Source organism: Hemiscyllium ocellatum, chromosome 1 (assembly GCF_020745735.1).
Source record: "Hemiscyllium ocellatum isolate sHemOce1 chromosome 1, sHemOce1.pat.X.cur, whole genome shotgun sequence".
In the NCBI taxonomy this organism is placed as follows: Eukaryota; Metazoa; Chordata; class Chondrichthyes; order Orectolobiformes; family Hemiscylliidae; genus Hemiscyllium; species Hemiscyllium ocellatum.
In genome coordinates, this window is record NC_083401.1 from 84,052,934 (window position 1) to 84,077,940 (window position 25,007).

At 40.6% G+C, this 25,007-nt stretch overlaps 1 protein-coding gene across 4 annotated transcripts in view; it reads right to left on the reverse strand.

Annotated features, from left to right (window-relative positions):
* Nucleotides 1-25,007, reverse strand: part of adamts6 (ADAM metallopeptidase with thrombospondin type 1 motif, 6) — a 326,411-nt gene that overhangs the window by 50,819 nt on the left and 250,585 nt on the right. For all 4 annotated transcript variants that reach the window (XM_060823800.1, XM_060823780.1, XM_060823790.1 and 1 more), the window contains 2 exons: nucleotides 21,064-21,187; nucleotides 5,551-5,631 (listed from right to left, as the gene is read on the reverse strand). In XM_060823800.1, coding sequence (XP_060679783.1) covers nucleotides 5,551-5,631; nucleotides 21,064-21,187 — 205 coding nt within the window. The remainder of the gene's footprint in view (nucleotides 1-5,550; nucleotides 5,632-21,063; nucleotides 21,188-25,007) is intronic.

Genomic DNA, 25,007 nt, shown 5'->3' on the forward strand with positions numbered 1-25,007 from the left:
GGTCACCTGGTTCTAAAAGATGTGGGTACCATCTTTAATAAAATTCACTCTGGACTCCAACTCTTAAGTTTGTGCAAGCCCTCAGTTAGACTGAGAACCTAAACCAGGGATCTTTTACAGATAAAGGGTACAACTTTGGTTCTAGTCTTTTAAAAGAAGCAGCTGGTTCTGTTATCACTGATTATAGCTAAAAGCTTAGGCCCAAGCTGAATGAGGTGAAATTGGTTGAGAAAGATTCACCTGATTGACTCAACATTTTTTTGATCAGAAAATGGCTGCCTGAGTGAAGTCCTAATTAAATATCCTGATATTTTTTAGGAAGGTCTAGGGACTATCAAATGACCCAAGGTCACTTTGCATATTGACCAGGAAGTAATTCCATTATTCTGCAAGGCCTGCCTAGTTCCATTTGCCTTAAGGGCAAAAGAAGAGGCAGAAATCATAAGCAAAGAAATCATCAAACCAGTCTAGTCTGCGGAATGGGCAGCACTGGGCATACCAGTTATGAAACCCGACAGGTCAATTTGCTTTTTGCAGTTGGATAAATATTCAATCCCTTACATAGAAGATCTATATGCAAAGCTGGAAGGGAGGTTGTCCTTCACAAAGCTGGACATGAGCATGTGTACTTGCAATTGTCGTTAGATGAGGATTCCCAGAAGTATGCTACAATTAATACCCATAAGGGTTTGTAACAATATATGAGACTGCCATATCATAGACCTGCACAATTTTTCGGCAGGTGATGGAAAATGTTTTACAAGATCTACCCCGGGTCTATACATACCGAGATGATGTGCTAATAACGGGGAATTTGAATATGAAGTATTTTGAGAATTTTGACATTGTCCTTAGATGTTTCTCCAAATGCTTTAGAAGGGAACAAAATCTGTGCTCCAGGCCCCCCAAGTGACCCAATTGGGCTACAGAGTTGACAAGATTGGAAGATAAAAGGAGGGTGATCAAAGATACCCTGGCTCCCTCATTAGTACCGGAGCTTAGGTCTTTCCTTGGGCTGGTGAACTATTATGGAAAGCTCATTCATAACCTGGCCTTCACCCTAGTGCCTTTGCATCAACTCTTAAAAAAGGGTCAGCTTTGGAAATGGCCGCGTAGCCAAGCCATTGCGTTCAAGGAAGTGAAGACACAGTTATCATTGTCTCAGGTGTTGGCACACTATGATCTCAAGTGAGACCTGGCATTGACATGTAAGGCCTCGCCGTTCAGTATTGGGGTAGTGTTAGCTCATAAGTGGCACATGGAGAAGAGCGCCCAATAAAGTACGCATCCAAGACTTTGACTAATACGAGATCATAAAAACATCCAAGTAAAGGAGGAAGGTTTGGCATCATATTTGAAGTCAGGAAGTTCCACCTATACCTTTATCAACATACATTTGTAATAATAATGGACCACAAACCTCTGCTATGTCTATTTAAAAAGCACAAGGCAGTGCTGCACATAGCTTCAAGTTGAATCAGCATTGGGATACAAATCTAAATCGTACAATTGCAAGTTGGAACACTGTCCAGTAAGTCATGTAGCAACCAGAAATGAAACCTTTTCAGATGCAGGGAAAGACCAGATCACAGTGGAGAATGGCATATTATTATAGGGAACAAGACGATTGTCCCGAGCAAATTTCACCACCAAATACTAGCTGAATTCCACCAGGATCATCCAGAGATTTGTTGAAGATATTGGTAACAAGGTATGTCTGGTTGCCAAGATTGGATGCAGACGTAGTTGTGTTGGTGGGTCAGAGCCCAGCGAGCCAACAAGGACAAAAATTACCGACAGTAGCTCTCCCACATTCATGGGATTGGCTGGATAAACCCCGGACTCAGTTACACGTCGACAATGCAGGTCCTTCCATGGGCTCAAGTCATAGAGTCTTAGTCATAGAGTCATAGAGTCCGACAGCATGAAGACAGGTCCTTTGGCCCAAACTGGTGCATGCTGACCTAAATGTCTGTCCATGCGAACCCCATTCCCCTGCACTTGGCCCATATCCTTCTAATCCTTTTCTATCCATGTGTTCGTGTCATTGTGGATGTCCATTCAAAATGGCTGGACATACGTAAAGTTCATTAATCAAACACAGGGATGTTGATAGAAGAACTGCATGCATGAAATTTATTTTGCAATAAATTGACTCCTGGAAGTGTTGGTCACAGAAAAACAGGCCATAATTTACCAGCAGGGAATTTGAGTATTTCCATTATCCAATGGTCTGGCAAAAAGAGCAGTCCAAACTTTGAAGGCAGGCTTAAAGGAACAGCCTCCATCTTCTTTAGATACCAAACTGTCCTGGTTCCTATTTGATTATAGAATCTAAAGGCATTATAACAGCTAAAGGGATAGTTCCAGTAGAGTTACTAATGGGGAAGAGATTCTGCACCAGGTTTATTCTGATCTTCCTGGATCTGGGGGAGGGAGGCAAAATGGCATCCAGAACACCAATGCCAGATACAAGACTCCGCTAAGTGTATGAGACAGTTTACTTCAGAGATGAAGTTTGATCCGGGAACTATGGGAATGCCCTGAATGGGTAAGAAGCGTGGTTGATGTGAGGTCAGGTCCATTTCGGGTAGGTGTAATGGTCCTGAATAACCATGTAGACCATATGAAAGCTGCAAACTTGCAAACGGTACAGGAGCAAAACATGCCTTGTTTCTTGAGAGCCTTTCCAACTGTTCGGGAACCTGAGTGTTCTTCCTCTCCCGTCAAACATTGAAGAAACCTCAGAATCTGAGATGGAAATGCCAGATGTCACTGCCTGACACCTGAGGCACCTGAAGAGGAGAATTAAATTCTTCCAAGACGCTCCGGGTGCAAGAAACGATACACGCCACCAATAACAGAGGCCAAGGTGGAGGAACCTGACCCAGTGTTAAAACCCCCCAGGAGAAGCTACAAAAAAAACCCAGCCTATGTCCTCGGACTCAGCGGGAAACAGACATCGTGATTGTAACAGGGCCAGCCAGCTGGACCTCACAGAATATGAGTTCCCTGATTGAGGATGTTAATCTGGTCCAATCAGGGAGCCTTGGTTGACAGATGTAAACAGGAATGTCAGAGGTTCTGATCACTCTGAGAGCTGACTCTGAGGGAGCTGGATCAGTGTCAAGGACTCTCCATGTGTAAAGAAAGAGTGACTTGGTGTTGGGATACCAGGATCTGTGGTGTTATTTCAAGGACATTATTAGCAGTCCTCTGGCACCTCATCTGTAGCCAGAGTGGATTTGAAAATTATTGCCGTGCTTACCTCAACAGTCTGATGTACATCTCATCATAGTCTGCAGATTCATCCACTTTTAAGACTGCTAAATCCAACAGCATTGTATCTTTATGTTAATTTATTCAAATTTTAGAGTCTTCTAAACTGCTGTTTATACCCAGGGCATCCTTTGCAATTATGAGGAATGTGCTCATTTATTCTGGTATTACGTGCAGATTCCATCGATGATACCTATAACCTCTATGCACTTACAAAAAATGACCAGGATGGAGCATTCTGTCAGCCAAACTTACCTTATTATTTATCTTTTACCCAAATGTACTCCTTCAGACTCACAAAATTGTTCCAGTGCAAAATGGGGCCATTCAAACCATTCTGTCTGTACGGGCTCTCTGAATGAGCAATTCACTTAGTGCCATTCCTCAGCCCCCAAGAATTTTTTTGTATTCTTCCTTTTCAAATAACAGCTCAATTCCGTTCAGAATGCTTCAAATGGACCTGCCCTCCACCAAACTCGATGACAAAGGATTGCAGATTTTAACTACTCACCGCATGAAAAATATCACGGGTTTTTTTGGAAAATTACTTTAAATCTGTGCCCTCTCATTCTCAATCCCCTCAAAAGTGGGAAGAGTTCCTCCTTAACTAGTCTGTTACGGTCTCTCATGAATTTGAATACATCTATCAAATCACCTCCTAGCTTTCAGTTTCTCCAAAGAAAAGAGTCTGAATTTTTCTAACCTATTTTCATAACTGAAGTCCGTGATCCCAGGAGACATTCCCGTGGATATGTTTTGCACTTTGTCTCACGTCTTCATCTTCTTTATCAAGTGTGAGTTCCAGAGTTGGACACCAATCTCCAGTTGAACCCAAACTAGTGTCTTACATAAATTCATTACATCCTTCTTGGTACTGTAGTCTTTGCCCCTATAACTAACCTATACACCAAGCTGTCAACCTATGCTACCATCTTCAACAACCTAAGTACATATATGTCAAGGTCCCTTTGCTCCTGCACTTTTAGAGTTGCAACATTTATTTTAAATTGTGACCTCATGTTCTTTCTACCAAAATGAACCACTTCCCATTGAACATCATCTACTGTCTGTCTGCCATTCCATTGACTTGTTTATCTCCTTTTGAAGTTCCAAACTAACTTTCTCACAGTTCACAAAGCTTCCAAGTTTTGTATTATCCACAAACTTTGCATTACGACCTGTACATCAAAGTCTAATTTATTAATACACATCAGGTAAAGCAAGGGTCTTAACATTGACCACGGAAGGAACTCGAATACAGACCTTCCTCCAGCACAACAAACATCCACTAACTACTGTTCTTTTTGGTCATCCTTACTTGTGGCTACTGTTCCTTTAATTCCAACTTTATTCACCAGTCTATCATATGGCTCCTCACTGAATGCCTTTTGGATGCTATGTACCCTACATCAACAGCTTTGCCCCTGTCAACTTTCTCTATTACCTCATCAGAAAATATTAAGCATGTTGACATATGACTTTTCCCTTAATTAATAAGCTTTCCTTAATTAATTGACATTTGTCTAAATACTATTAATGTTGTCCCGAATTATTGTTTTGAAGTTAACACAGTCAAAATTAACCTGGTAATTGCACGGCTTATCTTCACAGTCTTTCCTGAACCATCGTATCAATTCTGTAATTTTCCAGTTCTCTGGCATCACCCTGAATCCAAGTTGGACGAAAAAATAATGGCCCATGCCACTGCAACTTCCTCTCTCACGTCTCTCACTATCCTTGAATTCATATCACCTGTTTGCATATTCACCTGAAGTACAGCCAGCTTATACAATACATCCTTCTCATCAATTTTAAACCTTTCTAGTGTCTACATGACCTCCTCTTTTACCATGACCTTCTTCCATGGTAAAGACAACTGTAAACTATTTACAATAATAAGTCAGCTATTCCTTCTGCCTTCATGTGTAAAACTTTTTCTGGTTCCTGGTCAGCTAATCAGCCATAATCCATCCATTAACCCCTCTCCCTTTACTATTTGTATGCACACAGGAGACTTTGGGCATTCCTTCTAGTTTGACTTACTGTTTCTTTTCATACTTTCTCTTTGAATCTCTTATTTGCAAGATGGGGCTCACAACATGGATCTGTCCTCAGCCTTAAAGGTCCCTGGTAAAAACTGGAAACCTCAGGAATGGGTTTGGGAATCTCAAAATCATTTCCAAACTGCAACTGGACCCTTCCACACAGTCTCCCAATTCTGTGAAAATGCAGGTCACTGAGCCTGTTATGTATTTATCATTAATAACTCACCAATGTAGTTTTTTGAAATTGCCAGCTCCCGTATTTCAATGTGAACTGATCCTCTTGGAATCTGGACAACTTCCATGTAACCTGAAAGCACAATATTTACTATATGATGATTTTATTTCCATAGAAAGACTGACAGTAACCAATTTTGTTATTCCATAGTAAAAGGAAATGCACAACCTTAACTGGTTTTGTTGTGGCTTATCTTTTGCAGTTGTAACAATGGCAAAACTGTCAGTGCTTGCCATCATTACAGCTGTGAAAGTGCAACAACATTTGTATAAAGTTAAATGCAAAAACCAGAAGCTGTTGTCAATGATTCCTTGCAAATCCACGAGATGCTGTTTTGAATTCACATAAGTTGATGTGAATTTCCTCTTTGTCACTATTCATATGTTTCACTTATTATCAAAGATGGCTGTATCATGAATGCATAGCACCTTTATTGTGCATTGACTGTGAAGCCCAACTGCAGACCTACATGGCTTTCCACAGTGTAGGCAATGATGAATTGTTTGATTTTGTTTGCACTGTCCAGTCTTCCTAGTGCCTCTTTGTCCCTAGCTTCCTGTATTCTTCATTGTGCAGAGAAAGTAATGGCATTACTTGAAATCATTCTCCAGATAGCTCTTTCTTCTGAAGTTTACCTCCCAGTCCATGATGGAAATGCTACAGTTCCTGATGTTCACCTCAAGGAGCATTTGAACAAACTTGAACTCTGCAATATTTAGTCTATATTTAGACTCTTTTTGACTCTATTTGTGAATGCGTGACCACTTACGGGATTTTATCATCAGTCATACATGCTACATGCTTACTCTGTCTGAACTGGGATCTGATGGAGTGCTTCAATTGCAGCCTCAATATGAAACCCTTGAAAAGTTACACCTCGTTAAAGAAGGTATAACTGGGATTTTAATGGGTTGTTGCGTTTATAATAGCTGCCAAACAAGCTCTATGAAAAACTAATTCTACCTTTATGGAATGTCAAATTTCTTTGTTATGATAAAAATATAGGAGCAAGGAAGTCTTGTTACAATTTTATAAAACATTGGTTCGGCCACAAATGGAGTACTGTGTGCAGTTCTGGTCACCACACTATCAGAAAGACATGATTGCACTGGAGAGGGTGCAGAGGAGATTCACTAGGATGTTGCCTGTCTCAGTTATGAGGAGAGGCTGGATAGGCTGAGTTTGCCTTCCTTGGTACAAATGCCAGAGGAAAGATCACAGAAGCGCTTCACAGGAGGTTCCCAAGCACTGAAGATGTCACCTGGACAGGGGATAAAACGTCTGCAACACAAATTCCCAGCTCGGCGAACAGAACCACAACAAACATGGAATAAGTAGGCCTGAGAGGATGGTGGAGGCAGTTACTCTTGTAACATTTAAGAAGCATCCGGATAAGTATTTAAAATGCCAGGGAATAGTTGGCTATGGAACAAATGCAGGGCAATGGGATTTGTGTACTTTGGTGTTAGTTGGTTAGCATAAACAGGCAGAAGGGCCTGCTTCTATGCTCAACAACTTTATGACTCTTTGAGACATCTCTGAGGTTATGTGCTTCTTTACATTTGTGACATTTCTCAATTTTTTTTAATTGAAGGTTAAATGGTGCCTAGTACTGGAACATTTTTCAACTATTTACATCCAGAATCAGCACCGTGCAATCCTCGGACAGGGTAGATGATAACTAAAACAGAAAGTGCTGAAAAACCTCAGCAGGTCTCACAGCATCTGTAGATAGAAAAACAAACATGCATATTAATGAGATATGATTAGCTGAAGACATGCGCCTTTAATATTGACTTCTATTGGAATGGCAAAGATATAGGTGGCTGTCTTCAATAAGCATGGGCAGAGTAATAGATGAATGGGGCAGCTGCTTTTAAGTGTTTCAGACATTCATGAAATTTTGGGCTTCTAAGCATATTGGGCCATTCACTGGCAACCTCAGCTGATTTAAGCCCAAACCGAAGAAAGAGTCCCTTCTTTAAACAATAGTGAAGCAATTTGACTTGTATAGAAAATGGGTGCAAAGTCAGTATCCCAGTAGCTGAGTGCACCAGTCTGTATTGTCCTGAAGTCAGAGACAAATCAGCATCAGATCTCACATAATAGTTGTGAGTAATTGTGGCCATCAAATGAATTTTCAGCTGCTGCTTGCTGGTCAGGGATCGCAGTTAATTGGCAATCTGGAGTGCCAACAGATGGTGAGGTGATGCAGTGTCCTGGAGTTTCTTTTGTGAATTAAAAATTGAATATTTCCTGAGTTTTTCTTGAGCGACTTCCAGTAATACTGTTAAGAATTGTTGGTTTGGCTATTCAGCACCTGATACAACAAGGCAAATAATGTGCAAGCTCCAAACTTATGTTCCTGAATTTCATATTCAGGATTCTACAACCAATGCAGGATCTCAAATTTGTATTTAAGGTGATGAACTAACACTGTTTGAAGGCAGGCACCCTGGATATCTAAAAGCCATTTGAGCCAATGTGACAGATTCTGGTTTTGCTGGCACTGTTCAGCACAGCAGAGCACAACTCATAATGCAGAGCCTTTATAAATGGGAAACAGGCAGCTGTGAAATGGATTTCTTGCCAACTTGTCTTAATTCCAACTCAGAAAAACATCCATTATTCCAAAGATTTTTTATTTCTGTTCCCAGTTCAGTCACCCTTATAGACTCTGTGAACGACAATTCAAATTGGTATAAATGAGACACAATATAGATACTGTTGTGTTGTGTATCAATACCTATTAGACATTGGGCCAATCTTGGCCAATACCCATTTTTAAAACCCATAATTTGTTTATTTCCGCATGATTAATTATCTGCCGAATCTGCAATATTTTTCAACAGTACCGGGCAGTTACTTTGCATAAATATGTGGGATTGAGTAAAAACAGCACTTTCAAAAGCTGAGCTCAGAAGTTTATTTAGGTCTGCAGTTTGTCCATATTCTCCATGTCTTGCTTAATGTTTTTTTGATGAACCTAACTGACATGGAACCTTTTCACGCAGCTTATATTTTTCTGGGCTTATTATTCAGCAGACAACGCGATCAACTTGTTCCAACTTTCATCATCAATCCTGATCTTTAAGAAAATTGTACTGGATGCAACTATTTGTGTGTACTTTTTTGGTATTAATTTCACATTTTTGCTTTCTGGCTGACTAGATACAAAAGGACTTTAACTGCATCTGCTGTTTGCATGCCTAAGATTATTAGTCACTTAGCTAACGTTTCACCCACCCAACCTCTCCCCCCCATCACCCCCCCCCCCCCCCCCCCGCCCCCCCCCGCCACACACACTCCCAAATCAGTCATTTATTGTCCATGTCTTAGAACAAATTCAGCAGAACTGGATAGATTATAACACCATATCACAATCCTTCTAAATTACCAACTATTCCATCTGTTTTCTGCTTTGATTGCATATTTCTCTTGTATAGAGTGAAGGTTGTAAAGGACAAATAGAGCAGAATGGGAAAATACAGCTGTTGTGTTAGCACATAATCTGTGCACAAAATAAAATCAATCACCAAATTATTGATGTAATTGCTGTTCGGGCCAATCCCATGATTGTGGGTAATTATAACGAGTATTAATGTGTGCTCCCACAATTATAGATTAGATTGTTGACTTCTCCGAATTCAGCTTTTTCTTGTGCACACAAAACATTGTAGCAACTGGTGGGTTGGGAGTGGGGACTGTTGCAGCTCTTTAAGGCTGCTGCTGTTAAACAAAGTCACTCTATTCTCATGTAACCTGACTGCTCTGGTACACCACTGTAAATATTGGAGAGTGAACATCACTGTCTTGGGGAGAACACCAACAGTATGCAACTCATATGTAGCATTCAGATCCTTAAGACATTGTTCTTCAGTCAATGTACATGACCTGGGACATGGTTGATGAAATCCTGTCCTGTCACAAGGTTTACACCTTTCTTCCCTTGCTCAAGGGAAGAAACAGCGAAGTCTGATTTCCAAACATACAGTTGAGATTTTGGCTGTAGCAATGGGAAGATTCTGTTTCTACAAACAAAATGCTGTAAGCCTAGCATCATAGATGGCAAAAATACAAAAAGGCAGCTCACCATGACACTCTGGGCAATTAGGGATAGCCTCTCAAATCTCCCATAAGTGTAATAAAAATGTTTTCTCTGAAACTGTTCCATATGCACATAAGTGATGTCATCAGATGGCCTGAAATCTAGAGGTTAAGACAAAGTGCCCAAGTAGGACCAGCCTCAAACTCTTTGTTACCTTCAGAATCAATTATCTTAATACATTTTTTCTTTGACTCTTAAACTCAATCACATGCAAACTTCTGTAGTACATATCCAAAAACAGTGTTACAAGTGAAGTGTGTTGAATGGCTAACTGCACCCAACAGCATACACAGAGAGGTAGAGAACACATGAAAATGTCATGGCAATTGTCTTTGGGGCTCTTGTATCACAGTGGCAGTGTCCCTGCCTCTGAGCCAGAAGGGAGAGTCGGGAGTATGGTGCTAGAAAAGCACAAGATGTCAGTCAGCAACTGCTGAAGGGCTTATACCCAAAACGTGAATTCTCCTGCTCCTTGGATGCTGCCTGACCTGCTGTGCTTTCCAGCACCACACTCTTGAGTCTGATCTCTAGCATCTGCAGTCCTCACTTTCTCTGAGCCAGAAGGTCCATGTTCAAGTCCATAGGACCATAAGACATAAGAGCAGAAATAGACCATTCAGCCCATTGAGTTTGCTCCATTGTTCAATGAAATCATTACTGATGGCTCATGGCTCAACTCCACTTAGCTGCCTTTTTTCCTCAAAACCCTTGATTCCCTTTCTGATTAATAATCTATCTTAATTCTTTAATATATTTAATGACCCAGCCTCAACGGCCCACTATGGTGAAGAATTCCATAGATTCACAAACCTCTGATAGTAGAAATTCCCCTCATCTCTGTTTTAAATGTGCTATTCCTCATTCTGAGGTTATGCCCACTGGTCCTAGACTCTCCTTCAAGGGGAAACAATCTTTCTGCATCTACCCTGTCAAGTCCTCTAAGAATCTTGTACATTTCAATAAAGTCATCTTTCATGCATTTTTAGTTCAATGAGTACAGGTCCTATTTACTCAAACTCTTGTCTTAAGGCAATCCCTCAATTTAGTTTTTATTATATGTGGGGTCCAAACCTGTTCACAGTATTTCATCTGTGGTCTGACTAGTGCCTTGTTCAGTTTTGGCAAACCGTCTCTACTTCTTTCTTTGATTCCCTTTTAAAAAAAGGCCAGCACTCCTTTGGCTTTCCCTATTACCTGTTCAGTACAGATGCTAACTTTGTATGATTTATGAACAAGGAATCCAAATCCCTCTGATCCATAGCTTTCTGCAGTCTTTCTCCATTTAAATAACATTCAGCTCCTGTATTCTTCCTGCTAAAATGTATAACTTTTAAAAATCTATTTTCGGGATGTGGATGTCACTGGTTAGCCGGCATTTATTGCCTGTCCCCCCTAGTTGCCCTTGAGAAGGTGGTGATGAGCTGCCTTCTTGGACCACCGCAGTCCACCTGCTGTAGGTTGATCCACAATGCCATGAGAGAGGGAATTCCAGAATCTTCATTCAGCGACACTGCAGGAACCTCACTTTTCCCCACATTATATGCCAAGTGTTTGCTCACTCACTTAACCTGGCTATATCTTTCTGCACAGTCTTTCTGTCATTCTCACCACTTGCATTCCCACCTATTTTTGTGACATACACAAACTTAGCTATAGTGTATTTACTTTAGCATCCAGGTCAATAAAATACATTATACATAATTGTGGCCCCAGCACTGATTCCTGTGACACATCACAAGTTACGGTTGTCAGCCTGAAAATGTCTCACTTATCCCGACTCTCTGTCTTCTATTGGTTTGCCAATCTTCTATCCAGGCTGATATATGACTTCCAACACCATGGATTCTTATCTTATTAGATAATGTGGGGTACCTTATCAAACACTGTCTGAAAATCCAAATATATACATCCACTACTTGTTCTTTATCTATCGAGCTTGTTACCCCAAGGAATTCTAGTAAATTTGTCAGGCATGATTTCCCTTCATGAAGTCATGCTGACTCTGCTTGATGTATGCATTTCTAAATGCTCTGCTATTCCATCCTTTATAACAGACTCTAACATTTTCCAATTATGTTAAGCAAACTGGTCTGTAGTTACCTATTTTTTGTTTCCTTCCCTTTTAATTAAAGGTATTACATTGGCAGTTTTCTCTAGAATTCCAAGGATTCCTGGAAGATTTCTATCCGTGTGCCCATTATCACATAGCTACTTCCTTTAATATTCTGGGGTGCATCCCATCAGGTCCAGGGAACTTCCTCAATGTTTAGCCCCATTAGTTTCTCTGGCACATTTTCTCTAGTGATAGTTATTGTATTTCCTTCTTTTAGCACTTTTAATATTTAGTAATATTGAGGTGCCATTAGCATCTGCTACAGTGAAGACTGATACAAAGTATTTATTTAACTCGAGGAATGGTCATCAGACCAAAAACATTAACTTTGATTTCTCTTCACAGATGCTGCCAGACCTGCTTTTCCAATAGGCAGTAGACAATAGGTGCAGGAGTAGGCCACTCTGCCCTTCGAGCCTGCACCACCATTCAATATGATCATGGCTGATCATCCTTAATCAGTATCCTGTTCCTGCCTTATCTCCATACCCTTGATTCCACAATCCTTGAGAGCTCTATCCAACTCTTTCTTAAATGAATCCAGAGACTGGGCCTCCACTGCCCTCTGGGGCAGAGCATTCCGCACAGCCACCACTGTCTGGGTGAGGAAGTTTCCTCTGGTTCGGCACTCACCCATCAGCAGAAACATGTTTCCTGCCTCCAGAGTGTCCAATCCTTTAATAATCTAATATGTCTCAATCAGATCCCCTCTCAGTCTTCTAAACTCAAGGGTATACAAGCCCAGTCTTTCTGTGTAAGGTAATCCTGCTATTCCAGGAATTGACCTCGTGAACCTACGCTGCACTCCCTCAATAGCCAAAATGTCTTTCCTCAAATTTGGAGACCAGAACTGCACACAGTACTCCAGGTACGGTCTCACCAGGGCCCTAAACAGCTGCAGAAGAACCTCTTTGCTTTTATACTAAATCCCTCTTGTTATGAAGGCCAGCATGCTATTAGCCTTCTTCACTACCTGCTGTACCTGCATGCTTATCTTCATTGACTGGTGTTCAAGAACACCCAGATCTCTCTGTATTGCCCCTTTACCTAAATTGATTCCATTTAGGTAGAAATCTGCCTTCCTGTTCTTCCCACCAAAGTGGATAACCATACATTTATCCAAATTAAACTGCATCTGCCATGCATCTGAACACTCACCTAACTTGTCCAGGTCACCCTGTAATCTCCTAACATCCTCCTCACATTTCACCCTGCCACCCAGCTAAGTATCATCAGCAAACTTGCTAATGTTATTACTAATACCATCTTCTATAACATTAACATATATTGTAAAAGGCTGCGGTCCCAGTACTGATCCCTGCAGTATCCCACTGGTCACTGACTGCCATTCCGAAATGGAGCCATTTATTACTACTCTTTGTTTCTTATCAGCCAAACAACTTTCAATCCAAGTTAGTACTTTGCCCCCAATACCATGCACCCTAAATTTGCTCACTAACCTCACATGTGGGACTTTATCAAAAGCTTTCTGAAAGTCCAGGTACACTACATCCATTGGATCTCCCTCGTCCATCTTCATAGTTACATCCTCAAAAAATTCCAGAAGATTAATCAAGCATGATTTCCCCTTCATAAATCCATGCTGACTCTGACCTATCCTGTTATTACTATCCAGATGTGTCTTAATTTCATCCTTTATAATAGACTCCAGCATCTTTCCCACCACTGAGGTCAGACTAACTGGTCTATAATTTCCTGTTTTCTCTCTCTTACCTTTCTTAAAAAGTAGCCACCCTCCAATCTGCAGGAACTGATCCCGAATCTATCGAACTCTGGAAAATAATCACCAACGCATCCACGATTTCTCGAGCCACCTCCTTCAGTACCTTGGGATGTAGACCATCAGGCCCCGGGGACTTATCAACCTTCAGACCTAACAGTCTCTCCAACACCAATTCCTGGCAAATATAAATTCCCTTCAGTTCAGGTCCTTCAGCCACTGTTACGTCAGGGAGATTGTTTGTGTCTTCCCCAATGAACACAGATCTGAAGTACCAATTCAATTCTTCTGCCATTTCTTTGTTCCCCGTAATATATTCCCCTGTTTCTGTCTTCAAGGGCCCAATTTTACTCTTAACCATTTTTTGCCTTTCACATACCTAAAAAAGCTTTTACTATCCTCCTTTATATTATTGGCCAGTTTACCTTCGTACCTCATTTTTTCTCTGCGTATTTCCTTCCAGTAACTTCTGTTTTTGTTTGTGTTAGTTATTTAATCAACTCCTCTGTCAGTTCCTAGATCCTCATTATTATTTTTACAGCTTTATTTTCTAGGGGGCCTGTGTTCACTTTAACTTCTCTCTTCCTTTTTTTTAATTTAAAGATGCTTTTGCTGTCTGTCTTGATATTACTTGCAAGTTTATCCTCAAAGTTCATTTCCTCCCTCTTAATTATATTTTTGGTTGTCTTTTGTTGGTTTTTAAAACTTTCTCAATCCTCTGGCTTACCACTAGTCCTTACCATATTGCCTTGTATTTTTCTTTCGGTATAATGCTTAACCATGGTTAACCATTTATGTCAGAAATGTGTCACAACCTACCTAAATTAAATGATTGCATTAGCTACAATTACATTCCTCCAAACCTTCCCTTTTTTTTATGAATAGCCAAAACCTGCACGCACTATCACATGTAGCTACACATTTTGAAAGTTACCCAATATACACGGTTAGAAATAAAATAATCATACACAAACAAAACAATACATTAAATGGCACTGTTGGTCATAGAGTCCTACAGCCCTTTGACCCAAACTGGTCCATGTCGGCCAAAATATCCATCCATACTAATCCCATCTCCCTGCACTTGACCTGTATCCTTCTAATCCTTTCCTATGCATGCATTAGTCCAGATCCTTTTAAATTTTGTTAACGTACCCACCTCAACCACTTCCATGGCACCTCATTCCATAAGTGTACTACCCTCTGTGTAAAAAATTGCCCCTCAGGTTCTGTTTTATTCTTTTCCCTCTAACTTTAAACTGTTGCCCTCTAATCCTCGATTCTTGAGCCCTGGGAAAAAGACTGAGTGCATTCACCCTATCCATGCCTCTCATGATCTTATACATCTTGATAAGGTCCCCCTTCAGTCTCCTATGCTCTAAAGAAAAAAGTCCTAGCTTGTTCAACCTCTTCCTATAACTCAGACCATTGAATCCAGGCAACATCTTTGTAAATTTCCTCTGCACTCTTTCCAGTTTGATATCATTCTTCTTGTAACAAGGTGACCAAAACTGAACACAATATTCCAAGGGTCTACCTACAGAAAATGGACTGAGACAGTTCAGGAAGGCAGCTCATCTCAAGGCTAACTAGGGATGCCTACATTCTGTGAGTGAATAAAAAATTTTAGTCAGTCGCTGCAGATACATCACACACACAATCTTTTTAAAACTTTGTTAGTAGGATAAGGGCATCGCTAACTAGGTCGGTTTCTATCGCGCATCTCTATTTGTGTTAGAGAAGGTGGTTGTCAACTGTCCTTGTAAAGTGCTGCAGTCCTCGGAGGCTGTTGTTCTCCTGTTAAGAAGGGAATTTAAATTATACAGATCTTTCATTGACTGTCTCTCTGGTATCTGCCTGTTTGTAGAATGATTTTACTTTTCTATGAGGTGTTATTCCTCTGGCAAATTCAATTCAATTCAATTCAACTATTGTTGCTTATCTATTTCTTTTACTGGGGAATAGTGGACCTCTGGGACTGAGAATTCTGTACTTTGTGCATGCCTCTTCCTGTCAGCAACATGCAGTCAAGGGACAGCTTTACTTCTTACATAAAGACATCTGCAGTTGCAAGGGCATATTTAGTTGTTCACATTCACTGCATATGGCTGGGGTGATACAGGTCCCAGTTTCTAGATGGGCTGATTTTTGTAGAGAGCACTGAATATTTGCACTCTGACTGGCTCTACAGTGCTCAGGAGAAAGTGAGGACTGCAAATGCTGGAGATCAGAGCTGAAAATGTGTTGCTGGAAAAGCACAGCAGGTCAGGCAGCATCCAAGGAGCAGGAGAATCGGCATTTCCAGCATGAGTCCTTCTTCAGGAATGAGGAAAGTGTGCCAAGCAGGCTAAGATAAAAGGTAGGGAGGAGGGACTTGGGGGAGGGTCGTTGGAAATGCAATAGGTGAAAGGAGGTTAAGGTGAGGGTAATAGGCTGGAGTGGGGATGGAGGTGGGGGCGGTCAGGTCAGGAAGAAGATTGCGGGTTAGGAATGTGGTGCTGAGTTCGAGGGTTGGGACTGAGACAAGATGGGGGGAGGGGAAATGAGGAAACTGGAGAAATCTGAGTTCATCCCTTGTGGTGGACTCCTCCATTGCCAGACCATAGCAACACAACGGCTGGAAGAAGATCGCCTCATCTTCCGCCTAGGAACCCTCCAACCCCAAGGGATGAACTCAGATTTCTCCAGTTTCCTCATTTCCCCTCCCCCCACCTTGTCTCAGTCCCAACCCTCGAACTCAGCACCACCTTCCGAACCAGCAATCTTCTTCCTGACCTCTCCGCCCCCACCCCCACTCCAGCCTATCACCCTCACCTTAACCTCCTTCCACCTATCGCATTTCCAAAGCCCCTCCCCCAAGTCCCTCCTCCCTACCTTTTATCTTAGCCTGCTTGGCACACTTTCCTCATTCCTGAAGAAGGGCTCATGCCCGAAACGTCGATTCTCCTACTCCTTGGATGCTGCCTGACCTGCTGCGTTTTTCCAGCAACACATTTTCAGCTCTGCAGTGCTCAGGTCTGGCAATGACTTTGCACCTTTGTTGACATAAAGTTTGGTTTTCTGTTGTTTCACTATGACTTTGTCACTCATGTTTGTTACAACAACTTGGCATGATCTTGAAAAAGTATTTTGGGTGCAGTATGATATTACTCCTTGGCCTGTACTACTTTCCATGCCTTTGAGGGTTTCATTTTTTGACAACTTTGCACAGATCTATGAAAGTCATGATGTTGCGCAAAGTATAATTTCAACTGAACTTCACATTAACTTTATGCTCCCCTTCTGTAATCATCATTCTAACAGTCACAAACCATTTTTCACTTTTAGATCTGTTGTGTGGTACGAAGTAATTCATCAGAATTATCAGCTGACCTCTCTCCGGTAGCCATCTTTATAGGCTTGTTTCCTTTGTTGCTAGCTAACCATTTATGTATAAAGTGATTCAGCTTGTTGTAGTTAGCGCATTGCTTTCCCCACTCTGCTTTGTTTTCTTTCACGTGATGAACTCTGCAAAATTTGCATTCCTCCATCTGGCCATGACCTTATTGCCAGCTCTTCTGTAAGTATTTCTTTCTTTTTCTCAAACTGTTTTCATTCAGCCTGAGCTGTCTCTCAGCATAACACGAACAAACACAGAGAAACTCAACAGGTTTAGTATGATCTGTAGAGGGAGAAGGAGTTAATGTTTCAACTTTGGTATGGGCTTCTAGAGGATTCTCAAAATGTAAGCTTGGCTTATTCATGGACCCATCAATGCTTTGATTGCTGATCTGCATTAACTATTAGTCCACTCAGATCTTGATATTAATATCTCTCTGTGGCAACTCCATTTTACATAGAAATTTTGCTCATACACAATGGGAGCAGGAATAGGCCATGTGGCCCTTTGAACCTGCTGCCCTCATTCAACATGATCATGGCTGATTATCCAACTCAGTACCCTGTTTCTGCTTTCTCTCCATATCATTTGATCTCTTTACTCCAAAGAACTATAACTCACTTTTGAAAACATTCAATGCCTTGGCCTCAGCTGTTTTCTGTTGCATTGAATTCCAAAGGCCCACTTGCTGACTGGGTGGAGTAACATCTTATCTCAGTCCTAAATAGCCTACCCATTAACTTTAAACAATGATAGCTGATTCTGGACTTACTCTGGTTATGGAGAACATTCTTCCTGCATTTACCATATCTAATCCTGTTAGAATTTTATAAGTTTCTATGAGATTCCTCTTTTAGACGCCAGTGAGTATAGTCCTAATTGATCCAGTCTCTCTCCAGATATCAGTACAGCCATCCCAGGAATCAATCTGGTAAACTTTCATTGGACACCATCCTTAACAAGAACATCCTTCTTCAGATAAGGACACCAAAACTGTACACAATATTCAAGATGTGGCCACACCATATAATTGCAGCAAGATATCCCTGCACCTCTTCTTGAGTTATTTCACTATGAAGGCCAACAAACCATTTTCTTTCTCAACCAAGATGTGTTCAAGCTGTGCACTATCTAAACTCAGAGACTGGATACTTTAAAGGATAAGGACCCTGACAACGTTCCAGGATTAGTGTGAAGACTTGTGCTTCAGAACTAGCTGTGTCCTTGAGCCAAGCTGTTCAACACCAGTGCAGAATACTAGCAACTATCCAACAAGATGGGAAATTTCCTACATAAGTTGATATACATAAAGTAGAACAAATTCAATTTTTTCAATTGGTGCCTTATCAATCCATTCTCAATCATCAGTAAAACAACGGACAGTATCACCACCAGGGCACCAAGCAGCACTTGCTTATCGAGTATCTGTTTACTGACACTCAGTTTGGATTCCACCAGGTTCACTTGGTCCTTGATTCATTACAGCCTTGATCCAAACATGGACAAAAACTTGAACTCCAGAGGTGAAGTGGGAGAGACTGCCCTTGACATTGAGAAAGCAATTGACCGAATGTGGTATCAAAAGCCCTAACAAAACTGAAATCAATGGGAATTGGGGCAGGTTTCTCTATTGATTGGAATCATACCAGTCCAACAGAAGATAATTGTGGTTGTTGAACATTGGACATCTCATCTCCAGGACATCTCTCAAGGAGTTCCTCAGGCCAGTGTCCTAGGTCCAATTAACTTCAGCTGCTTCATCAATGACCTTTTCTCTATCAAAAGATCAGAAGTGGTATGTTGTCTGATGATTATACAATGGTCAGCACTGCTTATGACACCTTGGCAACTGAAGCAGTCTGTGGCCATTTGCAACAAGGCATGGACAACATTGGGTGGATAAGTGGTATGCAATATTTGTGCCACATAAGTGGCCAGGCAGTGACAATCTCCAGAAAGAGGAACTTGAAATATCTCCCCATTCAATGGCATTACTATAACTGAATCCTACAATATCAACATCTTGGAGCTTACCATTGACCAGAAACTGAACTTAACCAGCCATGCAAATATTGTGGCTACAACAGTAGGTTAGAGGCTATGAATTCTATAGTGAATAACTGATCTGTCTCTCACATTGCTTTTCCATTATTTATAAGAAACATAGCAGACATGTCATGGAATACTGTCAACTTGTCTGGATTGATGCAGCTTCAATAAAATGCAAGACGCTTGACACTATTCATGAGAAAGCATCTGGCTTCAATGGCACCACTTCAACATTTACACTCTTCTCTACTAAAGCACAATAGCAATTATATGTCCTATTCATAAGATGCATTGCAGTAAGTCGCCAAGGCTCCTCAGAGAACATCTTCCAAACACAATCTCTACCAGATAGAAGTCAAGGGCAGCAGATAGATGAGAACATACAATTTAATTTTCAAGCCACACGCCATCTAGGCTTGGAAACATACTGCTATTCTTTTATCATTGCTGAGTCAAGATTCTGGAACTCCCCTCTGACAGAACTCCAGAGGTTAAAGGAAGTAGCTCACATCAGAGCAATTTGAGATGAACAATAAATTCTGGCCTGGCTGGCTAATAAAGAGAGTTATGTGAGTGCTATGCATTCTCAGAACTCCATAGTGTTTGCACTCATGTTCCCGGAACGCCAGAGTGCTAGCACTCATGTTCCCTGAACTCCATAGTGTTTGCACTGTGAATTCACTTTACTTCAAAATGTTAGGACTTTTTGATCTCTAAACTGGACAGAATTAGCCCTATTTGTCTCCTGAACTCCATAGTTTTAGGTCTGCCTGTTTTCTGAAAGCAGTCCTGTGAATCGTATGTGTTGTTAAATCTCTGAATTCTGCCTGACATGACTGCATCAAATTATGCATTGCAGAGAACTTGAATTACTGTAGTATGCTGCACAGTCCAGACTAAATAGCATTGAATGAGTAATACCCTCCTCTTGGTCAAAATAAGAATTTCAGATATTTTCATCATAGTTGCAACTACGTTTAGGACTGATACCAGAGATCATCACACAAACAGTCACTGACATAGGTATGAAGTTAAATATATGTAGCACCAATTACAGACTGTTTATTCCCCCAAGACCCATGCTGTGTACACCCTGCACAGTATTACTCAATGATATCAATGAGGAGATTAAAGTAGACTGTGCTAGTAGCTGACTCATCAACATTACTTCTAATTTTTTTGCTTTCTTATGTGTGACTTATTCCTTTAAGTTTGTGAACCCTCTAAACTTCAGTATGGGAATGCATACATGATAATGTGACAGAACTGATGTGTGCTCAGAGGTGCTGGGATAGAGACAAAAAAACTGCAGATGCTAGAATCCAAGGTAGACAAACAGGAGGCTGGAAGAACACAGCAAGTCAGACAGACTTCTCCACCTCCTGATGTTGCCTGGTTTGCTGTGTTGTTCCAGCCTCCTGCTTTCTACAGAGGTGCTGGGTAGCTAGAGAACATTGGCTGCAGCACTGTCTGCTCCTGGAAATCAGTGCAAGGCTGCAAAACAATTCTTGATTCAGCACAATCTGACCTAAACCTTCAGCCATCGAATGAGAAACAAAACAATTGAGCACCATGACAGAAGACTTGAATAGAAAAGCTGGAAAGCTTTCTCCGTGCTTGTGACTTTATGAAACCATTTGGAATGGTTAAGATCATGAATTACCAACAGATAAGCAGGTCTTACTTTTTTAAGCCTGAATGCTTATTGAAAGTTGTGATGTTTTCACGAGATACAGCAGACATTCAAAATGTCCCCGTGTAAGTCGCGAGGATGTAATGCAATCATAGCAAGGCAATCAGGAAAATATATTACCTGTTTCCATGCCCAATACCTTCTGCTGAAAATAAGACAAGCTATTAGTCATGCTTGACTGGATATCATTTGATATTCTAAGGAAACAGGCCCCAGGTAGGAGTAATGTTTTGATTACATGTCAAGCCAGTCCACTTTTCACAGCAAAGCAGCAATGCCCTGGGGTTTTAAAATTGGCACATTACAAACACTTTCATTTAATCAAAAAGTCATTTGATTGTCATAAATCATTTAACTCCATGGAAAAGGAACATTTCATGCTGGTATTCAATGTTCTGCTCTGACTGCTATGTCCACCTACCTCCCCGAGGCAGAGAATCATTGAATAGACCTTCCGCTGCTTCGCAAGTGCTTCCATCACCCCCGCAAATGCGACATCTGTCTTCTTTTGCATCAGATCCCAAAATATGATCACACCCTACATGCTTTGGACACAAAGAAACAGGTAAATCAAAACAACCAACTTATCATTTTGATACTGTTGAAATAATAGAAATGATTTATTGCTAACTCATGTAGACAAAACCATATAAAGCATTAATTATAAAGCAGACGTTAAGTATGATTGCCAAAAGATAAGGTTATGTCATCTTTGTATACTTAAATTTAAACATACGTTTTCCTTCCTGTTGTTGTGAATTCATTAGCTCCACACTATTGAATCATACACTGACCATGCCCTATTCCATGTTACCTTGATTCAGTGCCTATTATTCATTTTCTAGCTTTCTGTGCGCCGCTCCTTCGTCAACCACCTGATAAAAGAGCAGCGCTCCAAAAGCTAATGCTTCTAAATAAACCGCTTAGGGTATAACCTGATGTTGTGTGATTTTTAGCTTTGTCCACCCTAGTCCAATACTGGCTCCAAGCCATAATTCATGTGTCAGACTTAAGAAAAAGTATGTATTGATCATTTGATCGGGTTGGGTGAGAGAGAGGGGGCTGTTCCTAGCCTCACTTAATATTGATACATGTTCACTTCCAACATTGGCCATTGAGTGTTAATCAAGAACAAAAGCTCCTGAGCCTAAGGCACTGATGTCTTCTATTATACCCCTAAAACTACTCTACTGAGATCAATCAACTCAACATAATTCAACTCTGAGGTATTCCTGGTCAGTTGGATCAGCCAATAGGTAAATCTGTCAAGTTAACAGGGATGGTTAACCATTAGCAGAGTTAACCCAAGTGGTCATATGAGTACATAAAAAGAGTTTCATAGACAATACTCATTGTATGTGCGCATTGTATGTATGGGAGCACTGTTGTGTTGATTATGTCTGCATGTTGCTGAGTTCAGGTCAGTAATTTTGTCTGGCATCACATTTACATAGATCATATACGCAATGACCTCAACACAACAGTTTCATGCTTTCTCCAGACTCTTTCTTAAAATATAACTCCTCAATGCCCACGCTGCAAGAGTGATTTGTAAGGTCCAATATGATCGGGCTCTGATCAAAGCAATGACTTCTGGCATGTACAAATGTGATTTTATTAAGAATGATGTAATGTTTAAGTAATTGAGGAGTTTGATTTAAAATCTTTCTCTGAAACTATTTAGCATGTCATAAAGGTGAGACAAAATCTGCACAGTCTGAGGTATGGGCCATGCATTTATTAAACTCAATTCTTTGCCGTGAAGTTTTAGGTAAGAAAGAAGACAGAAGCTTATACTATGGAGCAGATTAGATCAGAAAAGAAAATTCCAGAGACAATAATAAGTGAAGATGTGTATTTTAGTATACTGCCAGTTGAACTTCTAACTGTTGGGCAATATTTTTTAAATGGGCAAGTGAAATAATGAATGTGCACAGTTTATACAGCCACAATGTTAATTTCTAGGCATTGAATTTCATTCTTGCCAATTAACTAAAATGTTGTATTGCTTTTAGTTTTATATTGATTTTTTTATTGATAGTATTGACTTGACAATTGTAAAATTAATATCTTGGTCTCTTTGGGTATATGGGAGCAGAAAGGGAGAGAGAACCAAAATAACAATAAGGTATAATTTTATGTCTTTTCACTTGAACGTTGTAACTCTCTAAAAGAATATAATATAGGAGACTTTCAGAATTTGGATTTGTTCTTCCATCACCTGAATTATGTCATTCAGCAGTTAAGCTTAATCACTATGGAAATATATTGATAATGTCAGACTAAAGAGCTAACCTTTGGTCTTTATTCCTTATGTATAATTGTTTGATAGAGAAGAAAAACACAGGATAGCACTGAGATCCAGCAATTAAAATGTGACCTTTTCCCATTTGTGGCAAACATTTTGAGCAGTAACTGCTGCAACATTTCTTTCACCAAAATAAACACTTACAAGAACTTTCTTGTAGAACTAACCTAATCCTTAGTGAAACATCCAGAAATATTTGTCGAGACTTAACAATATAACAGAGCAGAGAAACAAGATTGTTGGAACATTTGTTGTTCCCTGTGGCTATCTGCAGTATTTATTTGTTCTGTGTGTGAACCTTGTGGAGACCATGCAGGTGCAGTTTATCTTGTGTCACTTGTAGATCCACAACGGACTTACAGATTACTATGCAGTGGCAGGAAAGGTCCTGTCATTCCCACCTAGTTTTAAGCTTTGTGGTGGGTGCTTTTGTAGTAAGTACCATAAAGTATGCATTTTTTTTTACATCAAACTTTCTGACGCTTCTATGAGTTAGTGTGAAGACATAGTTTAAAGTGTGTAAATCGACAATTTAAGCCTCCTTAACCTTGACAAGGAATGTCTGCTTATGGCTGGAAGTAAATCTCTTGTGAACCTGCATTACATTATTGCAAAGTCATTTACTTTGATTCAGCCCGAGGGTTGTAGATAGTATGGAACCAGTGAAAGGCATGCAGTTTGCAATGTTGCTGAATTCTACAACTTTTCTGTAAAATAAGAGATTTACTTCCTAAACGCTGGGGAGACATTCAGACTGAAATTTCATTATGGTCAGTTTTCAGCTTTTGGTGTGCAGAGATGGGTGGTGATTTATATTCTGCTTGCAATCATTTCTGTTCAGACAGACAGCACACAAACCTCATATAATTATCATATCTGAATGCCCACTCATCAGCATCCTGGGGTTATCATTGACAGAAACTTGATGGAACAGCCATATAAATATTGTGGTTACAACATTAATTGGAAGGATGGGAGCACAAAGAACTGAGCAGAAAATAGAGGGCAATGATACCTGTATCTCCGAAACCCAAGAAAGGAGATGGCTCTCTATATTGTGGATCCAGCCGCAAAGGACCTCCTGGCATCTAGCCTCAGGCAGAATATTGAGGATGACCTACCCTCTTGCTTTATGCACTTTCTCAACTCCTTCCTCATCCTCATCCTATTTGGCAAAATATGCAGGAAGTTGTTACTGTTGCTTCTAACATATCCAACTTTCACTCATCCCAATCTTTCACTTTTGATATTTTGCTTTTAGATGCCACTGACCACTCACAGCAGTCTTATGAGAGGAGAGAGCAATACAATAGCATTGATGAAGGCGAGTTGTCACCAGTTCAGGTATTGGTAATGTGCATACTTTACAGGGTCAGTTCGAATTGTGATCTGCACATGGTGAATCACAGGGCATGACTGGGCTGAAGCAAGTGGAAAAGGTGCAAAAGTGTGTCAGTTTACAGGTGGATTAGGGTGGCCATATTGATGGGAGCATCTCAGATGCTAAAGGGTTGTTTATGTTGAAGTGCTGCTGTTTCTGGAGCCCAAAGCTAGGCTCTTAATGCTCAGAGCTGCTTGAAATTGTCCTGCATAGTACTGATGAGGTGGTATATGTTTTATATATATATAAAAATACACACTACCTCATTAGACATACCAAGATATTTGGAGCATTGGCAGACCTGCAGATAGCCTCCTATCATTAGCAGAGTACATAGTGCAGTCTTGCTTCACTTTGGTACAGCATAGAGTTTGGAACCGATGTCTACCTTAAAATGAAAGCAGCTACCCCAAACCTTAATGTTGCAGTGGAAGCTCACTTGGAGGTCAACAATTACATATCTTTGTCTTGCAGGTTTATACCGCTGTCATCATGGCCTTTGGCTATCAGTGTTCCAAGGGGCAGGCAGGATTTCAAGGCTGTCCAAGGCAGTAGGTCACCGGAATTGGTGAGTTGTTGCTCCATGAGAGTAGTAGTAATAATGTTGTAGTAGTAATAGCCAGTCCAACCACTGTCACATAATCTGAAGTGGTGCAACCTAAAGCTGGGATCTCAA